This window comes from Sinocyclocheilus rhinocerous, unplaced genomic scaffold, assembly GCF_001515625.1.
Source record: "Sinocyclocheilus rhinocerous isolate Xijiao unplaced genomic scaffold, SAMN03320098_v1.1 scaffold268, whole genome shotgun sequence".
Classification (NCBI taxonomy): Eukaryota; Metazoa; Chordata; class Actinopteri; order Cypriniformes; family Cyprinidae; genus Sinocyclocheilus; species Sinocyclocheilus rhinocerous.
In genome coordinates this window covers 102,574-111,876 of record NW_015650002.1, presented here as the reverse complement: position 1 = coordinate 111,876, position 9,303 = coordinate 102,574, and the positions used below count along the sequence as shown (strand labels likewise).

Here is a 9,303-nt window from a genome sequence, read left to right as displayed (position 1 = left end):
ATGCAGCCTTTCTCTCTGGTTTTATTACAGCTGTACCTTTTATAGTTTGCAGAACAGACAGCAGAACATTTGAACATTATTGCTCTTTAAAGCATTAAAATAACTAAATTGAAAGTTAAAATCAGTGAATTAAAAATGAAAATAAATAATAAAGAAAATGACTACATTTTAACTGCTATAAGAAACACACATTAACTCATTTGAGCTTAGTAATTAGTACTTTAGCCTACTAGCTTACATTTGATTTACCTATTACAATAGTCCACTTACCGTTACTGCTATCATAAAAATACACTTTATATGTAGGTTTAAAATTCTACAAAAGACACATTTAATGTCCAAAAACATTGTTTTTATCAAAATGTATATTTTACTCAGAATTATTGCGCTCCCATTCGATTGCGCTCTGTCTGTTTAGCAAGCATGCGTGCAGCAGCGCTCCTTGCTCTCGCGTGCCTCGCCGCCTCCTGGCAGCAAAATGGATATGTTTGCATGACTTTCTAACATTTACAGATGAAAAATATACCTGTGACATGTCAGTTATGCACTGAGGAAAACACAACGTCTCAAATGCATTAAACAGCACAGATATATTCGCTTTTTGTCATGGTGGATCGATTTGATCCATGATCGACATTAAGGTCTGCTTAAGAATAAGCGTGCACAAATTAGTGAGATTGTGTGAATTTAATTTGTCGTTAATGGATCGATTGATTTGTTAAGTTATTTCAAGTCAGATTTTGGACTTTAATTCCAGTTTTTCCTCGGTCTCCGTGGTGTTGTGATTCGTCATATTCACGCAGCAGCAGCGGTGATGAGAGAGTGCGCTTGAGAAACAGTTTAGAGAGGAGAAATCAATCTACATATAAAATATTGGTCACAGATTATTGGTCACTTTCTAAATAATAAAAGTATAGCGCATCCACTAGTAATTATATATAAATGAATCGGTTTTTACCGATGCAAATATGTTAGAAACGATAGAAACGATAAAATATAAATGACAGCTTGTAGCCGATGCACACTTTTTAAACCGATGCATCGCTAACTTTTTATGCCGATGCACTGAGCGAATCGGGGAATCTTCCCATCCCTAGTACGATAAGCACCTATAAGTAAAATAAAAAATTAATTAAAAATGAATAGGTTTAATATAAATTACATATAAATAATAATATTTTAATATTTTAAATAATATACTAATTCATTAATTCATAAAAAAAACAATTATGATATAATTATGGATAGACTTTTATAATAAATATTCATATATATTATTAATTTCAGCAGAGTCTTAACTTTGATAAAGAATATCTCTTTGGTTTTGAGACTTTAGTCTTTGCAACTTCAGGGATCTTATCTATGCACAATCAGCTTGTAACACTCCAAAGAGAAAGGAAAACTTGAAATCGCATCATATGACCCCTTTAATCAATCAGCATATCATGCAATTAGTTTGATTGCATTATTTAATCAATCAACAGCCCTAGTAAGTGATAATCCATGAAAGTGCCTTAAAAAAATAACAAATCACTGTATAGTGCCCTGAGGTTTCTGTCTGCTATTCAAAATGACTAAATCAATGACGTCACCACAAACCTCAGATGTTTAAGTCGTACGTCTCATCTGTAACGCCCCCATGGGAGCCGCTTAAAGTTCCACTCTTTCACTCCACCACAGAGCAACAAAATCAGCTCTGCTTCCTGTTTCGGACCCCCCTGGGCGAGGACGGTCCCACGGGAAAACGTGTTGTTTGTGCTTTCACGAGAGCAAAAAAACTTCAGCACTGCAGGGGTTTAAACCTCATCATTCGTCATGCCACTGCCTCTTGTAAAACCTACAGAGCTGCATCAGTTATAGGAATGAAAATGCTGATTGGTCCAGTGTCAGAGGTTTGACTTACAGCTCTTGATATGCACTGCTGGGCTTTTAAAATCGGAGCAGAAATCACTGCCGTATAAAGGCAAGAAATGACACACAGTCTTTAACAAAACCACATGCAAAAAGCTGCTAGCGTAGCAGAGAATGTAACACTCAGCAAAAAGGGGGAAAAAATAGAATTGTTGAACTTCTAATAGCAGGGTTGCTATTAATAATCTAATAATTCAAATATCATTCCTTTGCCTCAGACACAGGGTTTCCTACACTTAAAGCAAAAGACTGCATACCGTCCCATTAAACTGCAGGGCAGCCAACTCTCCTTCTCAAGCACACATTACATGGCATCCTGGGCAACATTAATCTCTAACTGGACTTTGTTATATTTGTTTGTTTGTTATTTAAGGTGTTGTATGTCATTTTTTGACTGTACTAAAGCATAAAAATATCATAACTTGTTTGCAGACATTTAGGAGACATGCTAAGTTCACACATTGCCACGTACACACTGCAAGTTTCAGCAATGACAACAACATTTAAATAGGGGTGTGAGCCCCGTAAATTATCGTTCTATGTGTGTATGGAACATGACTCACTCCCGAAACTGCCATGAATGGCAGCGTGGTAACCATAGCAACGTTGTGGCGTCTCGGAGAGAATGGAGGCCCGCAGATTAGCTAGTTTTGTGTTAGCTGCTGTTGACAAATCAAACATTAGACTGCAAACACATGCGAAAATCCACAAAATCGCCATCGTCGGGAGAGGCGTCGTAATCTAGTTTTGTTTTTAAACTGTTGTTATTGAACAGCCTACACTTTCTTGACCACAACTGCTCGGTCCACAATACACCTCTCTCTGCCATCCTGTCAGATCTGAGGTAAACACTTGATGCCTGACAATACACGCACATTGGCGTGCTTCTCGTGACATCATCATTAACAACTAGCTGTTCAGTTCGGTTCCGTACACACTGCATAGAATTTGTTTAAATGCGGTTGCCGCAACCTGTATTTTTCGGGTGTTAATGCGGTTGTCGAATACGGTTGTCACTCCCATATTTTAGTGAATTATGTACATGGCCATATTTGTTTCTCCGAAAAACAATGGCAGTTATTCTGCTTTGAAATGTATGTTCCGTGTCGGAATGTCTGTTTTTGTTTTGGTCTGTTTGATTCTGCCCACTGACAGTTTACCCAGTAGTATTTCAACACATTGGGTTGCCAGTTGGTGGGAAACACAGTGTATTGCAGCCATTGAAGCCAGCAAACGAACTGGTTCAGAGATCACCAATTCTACCGGACCTAAAAAGCAGAATATTAAACACGGATAAAACAAATCATCACCAAACACTGTAAGGCTTGATGGCTAACATTGCCAGCTGCGCTCATTCCTTGTTGCATCTGGCAACCCGTGTGAGCATCGAGTGTGAGGAGGAGGGGACGGGAGAAACAACTTTCTCCAATATTTTGAATATGGACTGCAGTACCCATTTCAACCACTAGCTGTCAATATTACATACTGCACCTTTAAGAAAATATGGTGCAAGACCAGGCAAAAGTTGCCGTTTTGATGCTAAGGTGCTCTGGGGAGTTATTCTAATTCTTAAGCTATTCTAAGTAGTTGTATGTTCCTAGGGTGTTCTGAGTGGTTGCTAGGGGATAGCTAAGGTGTTCCAAGTAGTCAGCATGTTTCTATAGATAGAATGATAGAATGACAGAAAGAACAACGGATAGAACGACAGACGGGTAGACAGATAGATGGATGGATGGATGGATAGAACGATAGATAAAATGACTGACAGACAGACGGACGGACGGATGGATGGACGATGGATAGAACGATAGTTGACATGACATGATTTGAGGTATTATCCATGTCTTTAGCACAAACCGTGCAGAAGTATAATGCTTAGAGATAGGGGTTTAAAAAAGGGACATAAATGGAGAGAAACAAAACGAGAGACAGAGAGAGGAGACACCAAACACAATTGGATGGGCTGAATTACATTTGCCTGCAAGCAATGCCGCTCCAAAAAAAGTCCATGTCCGAAAATAACGTCCCAAAGCTGGTTTGAGTTAACCAAGCAAAGCTCCGAGGCTCACAGGGAGGAGAAGATGGCTGCACGATGACAGGGTGGCTGTCTGAACAGGGCGGCACAACTAACAAGCCAAGCACCAAGCTGCGGACCGGTTGTGCTGGTGGTTTAGAAATAGAAGGCACGAGAAAAAAAAAAGAACAACAAAGAGCCTTGCAAACAAACTCTTGGCTAAATAAATAGGTCAGAGAAAAAGCTGGTCTGTCATTGTGAGACATTTTAAGCATGAAATATGCAGTGTCAAATGAGTGGAAACACTTGAGTCTGCTTTCCAGAATTTAAGTGGCCGGTTGAGACAGCTAACCCATGCCGGTTTACAGAGCATCTTGTACTACCATTGCACTGAGATTAATCAGATTTCCTTTGTATTACAGTACCTATAATGTCTGTTAACAAGTTTTCTAGCCCCTTTACCTTCCAAGTCATAAATCACATTTGATGGTAACAATGAATATTTTAGACATAAACTGACTGTTTCAGTGCAGCCTAAAACCTGAACACTGTCCTAAAAACTACACAACTGAACAATTCTAAAATTTAACCATTACCTTTTTCAAACAGGTAGCAAAACTGCATTTTCTTTGCCTTTATGAATCATTTTTGTTTTTCCTATTTCTGAACAGGAGAAACTTATATGAAATCTAGTCTGATAAAAAAAGTTGTTTGAAATCTGATTAAATTTTTTTTTATTAAATGTCTAATTTTAAACAATCTTACATTATTTTTTCTTGTAATTTGTTGTCATTAAATGTACCCGCAGTGACAGCAGCAATAAACATTTATTATGCACTGGAAAAAAGACTTCTTAATGTGAGTTTAATTAGGCTTCTTTGACTTGTTCTTCATTAAAAAAATCTAGCACTCTTTAAAGCAAGATAAATTTACTTGAGAGGCAACACTGCATAAGACTTGTTTTTATTATATTAAGACTTGTTTTTAGAAAATGCATTTTTAGAGTGTATTTTTTTACTTGGTTCTAACGCAAGAAATGAAAATTCTTACATAATTCACTCACTCTTGTGTCATCCTAAACCTGTACTACTTTCTTTCTTCTGTGAAACACAAAATAAGACAATGTCTCTGTTTTTTTCTTTTCTTTTTCCAATGGTAACCAAAACAAATCAGTTATCAACATTCTTCAAAATATCTGTTTTCCACAGAAGTCTGGTTTAAAACGACATGAGCATGAGTAAATGATTACCTTTAAAATAAGTGGGGGGAAAAAATCTGTCAGTGCAGTAAAAAAAATACATTCTCTGAAAACAAGTCTCACACTGTGTTACTTCTCAAGTGAATTTGAGAAGTTTAAATATTTAGCTACAAAATAACATTGACTTTTGTGCATTTATCCAAGGTGAATTCTGCTGTATCCGGATATAAATTTTATCAGTTCATGCATTCCTTAGCATTGCTAGAGCCATGCTCTACTGTTTGAGCTATGTGAATGGAAGACAAAAATAAAAGGAAAACAGAGAATATGATGAGAATTGATGATATGATAATGTCCACCCTTTCCCGTTTCCTAATACATAATAATAAACAAATCATGTCAAAAATTGTTAAAGGTGAACCTACGAGTTTTCCATGTTATTACGATAACCAACGTGGATGTGCTAGCAAAAGTACTGAAGTCTGAACTGAAAAAAGGCTAAAGATGGTCTAAAAAATTTTTATTTGCCCTGCAGTGTGAACAAAACCCATGTGACCACAACAAGGTAAGCGGTACTAATGATGACTGCCATCTGAAGGCCACAGTGGCGTCCATCAGTCATAGCTCTCGCTTCCTTTCCACCAACTCACACCCCAGCCATGCGTACATCCCATCTACTCTGAAATCTCCTCTAATCGAGACAGATTACACCACAGGCAGGTCTCCAGTCCATCTCCATCACTCTAACTGATGCTCGGCCCGCGTGGGAGCATCACGTTCCCATGAATCAAAGGTCAACACGTGTGTTATTGGAGGATAGAATAAGAACGGCAGAGCGGTTGGCATTCCAGTTGTCCTCTTTTAACCCCAGAACCATCTTTCCTTCAACAACCCTTTCTCCATCTCCACCTCACCTTTCTCTTCTTTACTGTCCTCCTCTTCTTCGTCATCATCATCTTCTTGCTCTTCTTCTTCCTCGTTCTCATCCTTCCCTTCCTCGTCATCCGCAACTTCTCCCACCCAAACTTCCTCTCCGTACACCTCTCTCTGTCCATCTCTTCCATCTCCAACGATATCTTGTGCACCTCTGGGACTGGTGCAGCATCCTGACTGCAGCAAGGACTGATCAGACAGACTCAGACTGGACGTACAGGCCCGAGATGTACAGCAGAAGTGAGACATCCATTGACTGAAAAGCGAAGAGGTCCGACTTGGTCTTGTCGCGCCTAGGCTGGCTCGTCCTGTGCGGTCATACGGGCGAGACCGCTTCCTCCTCTGCCACGTGCATCTGGCCCTAGTCCCGGCACATGCCTTCCTGACTGTCGAAGCGAAATCCATAATCCAAACAAAACAGCTGGGGTCCAGCTCCACAGGAGAACAGTGAGAAGGGAGAGTCTGATCGGTTCGTTGTAAGGGCCCTTGCAGTCGCAAGGACTCGGCGGAAAATGAGCACCCTGCTTCTTTTCTCCTTCAGAACAGTTTGTGGCTGTCAGTGAATGGGGAGAAGAGGACTCCGACGGCGGTTTGGTTGCTCTGCTGAGCTTCAGAGAAACCGCTGGCTCAAGCTTTAACAGGAACCATGAGGAGTCTGAAAAGTCAGAGTCCAAACACCACAAAAGGAGGGAGGGAGCGAGCGAGAGCAGCAAGAAACCACTAAACCCAACGTTCTGTGTTCCCTGCTCAGTGCAGTTAAAAATGTTGGAAGTGCATGTGTCGCATGCACACACGCAAGGCCTGCACAAGCAGAGAATGAAAAACCGTTAAACGAGAGGGTTAGGCTTACTGGTCCAGAGCATATCCAGGTCAAGAATCCCGGCCAAGCCTGAAGTGACTTTGAGGAAAGCCAGCTTCTGGTTTCCAAAAGAAAAGGTCCCCCTTTTTCACTAGAGTGCATGTACAGACTGTAACGTCATTAACATCTTCGGGACCAGAGATAAGAGACGGTCAGGACGACCCCAAAACAGAGAAGAGAAGAAAGTGACGGGCAGGAACAAAGCAGAAAAACAGATGGTAGTGCTTAACGAAGTGTGCAAGGCTGGGGGTCGGATTACACTGTTGTTGGTCACAGGCACGGGGCAGCTTAAACTAAAGGGGCCGGGGGTCGCTCCTCTCTGACCCTTACTGCACCGAGAGATTTATTCTATTGGGGGTGAGAGTGTTTGGTCCAAGTAGGTCATGTTTCACCATAACCCCAAAATGCTCAATCTATCATTTCTGTCTTAGGTGGCCTCCACTCCAACCAGATATTCTACCTCTGACCACAACGGACTATAATGAATAAAATATATAACTATATTAGGGCTGTGCGATATTGAAAAAAAATGCAATACGTGATACCTTGTTAAAAAATGCGATATTCGATATGCGATACAATATTGTTTAAAGTGTGAAAAATCTATTTAAGTTATATTTTAAAATATTTAAAAATGAAAATTATATAACCAATTTGTTTCACATTCTTTCTTTCTGTTCAAACATGAGGAGGAGATGCGAAAGACGAATCAACTCGTGTGCGGCAGAACGGAAGATACGCTGCGCGAGATGCGGTTTGTGCGCGCTTCAGGTGTGAGTCTGTCAGACAGCAAGACGAGACGGCAAAGAGTTGTTTTCTGCAACTTATTGCACTTAATAATTCTTTTTAACGTCAAGCAATTCTCTGCTATATGCGTCGAACTAAAACTTTGACCTTTTGCAACGTTTTGATTTAAGTAGCCTATTATTAAAATGATTCAAATATCGCACGCCGTTGCGATATGCATATCGCAATATTTACATTTGCGATATTTCGATATTTTCGATATATCGTGCAGTCCTAATCTATATTAAATAATTATTTATGATATATATATATAAATACACACACACCAATCAATATATACCTCTATACTCAACACACATTAAGAACATTTGTATGCCATACTTTTTTTTTTTTTAGAACATTGCTGATCGGTGAATACAAAGCTTTTATCGTACTGCTAACAATTGTGTAAAAAAGGAAAGTGGGTCAGTCTATTGAGCTCGTACAAAGACCATATTTACATTCAGGGGATGCTACTGTTAGATAAACTACAGCTGCTATGCAGACGCAACAGATAATTCAACATCGAAACAATGCAGTGTGTTTTAAATGCAGATGCGCTGATGTGGTTAAAATGAGGTTTCATACGTCGCCACGTCTCAAAGCTTTGATTTAAAAGCGCTTCAAAGAACTGCAAACACATTAAGGAAAAAAATGTGACATGACAAATGTAAAGACAACTGACAAATGCTACTGCTCTTGTTTCCCTGAGAACGAACCTACTGAGAAGCTTACAGAGTACTGACTCCTTAACCTACATGACACAACTACAACACTTCCTACTGACTTCCTGTGACAGAAACCCTGAGAGAACACTGAAATGGCGACATGTGGTATAGAGAAAAAGACAGACTTCCCACGTACTCTAAAAAAATAAATAAACAAATAAAATAAAACATGCCTATTATGGGAACAGTGATGCTCCGGATTCTGGCATCTTCTGTGAAACTATCTTGCCAAATCAAGTGTGAGTCTGGATAGTGGGAAACACTTGAGTGTAAATAACCCAAGAAACAACAGCTGAAAACAGGAAAAGAGACAACCCAACTTCCACTGGATGGGGGAAATCTATATTTCAGCATACAAAATTAAGGAGAACACCATTCGGTTTTGACAAAATTTTTGGATTCTTGGATTTAGTCACATTGAACCATACTGTTATGTAACTGCCTAAAATGTTTTGCAATCATTTATGTGGTAATCCACAGCATGCAACAACGGTTGATAGAGCTTAATAGCTCAATTAGTCATCATTTAAATGTCCTTGCCTTTACAAAGAAAATCATTGGGATCTAAAACAACACTGCGCCCCACAGACTTTCACTGTATGGACAAAAAAAACAAAAAAAAAAACAGAGATATATTTTAAAATATCTTTTATGTTTCATAGAAGAAAGGTTTTGGATGACAGGACGATGGCAAAATTTTATTTTTTGGTTGGACTATTCCTCTACATGGTAAATAACCTCAAATATTCCTTTAAATTTTCGAAAAATTTTATTTCTGGGACTGGCACAATTATTACATATTCATAATTATAATCATTAGATCAAATAATCAAACATTATTTTTGAGATATTTACTATCAATGCGCACTTGACA

The 9,303-nt window shown here is 39.1% G+C and overlaps 1 protein-coding gene across 1 annotated transcript in view; it reads right to left on the bottom strand.

Annotated features, from left to right (window-relative positions):
- The window catches only part of LOC107711284 (protein TANC2-like), a 50,200-nt gene extending 43,739 nt beyond the window's left edge, over positions 1 to 6,461 (bottom strand). The window contains 1 exon segment of the mRNA XM_016516255.1: positions 6,038 to 6,461. Coding sequence (XP_016371741.1) covers positions 6,038 to 6,461 — 424 coding nt within the window.
- Between the last annotated feature and the right edge of the window lie 2,842 nt (positions 6,462 to 9,303).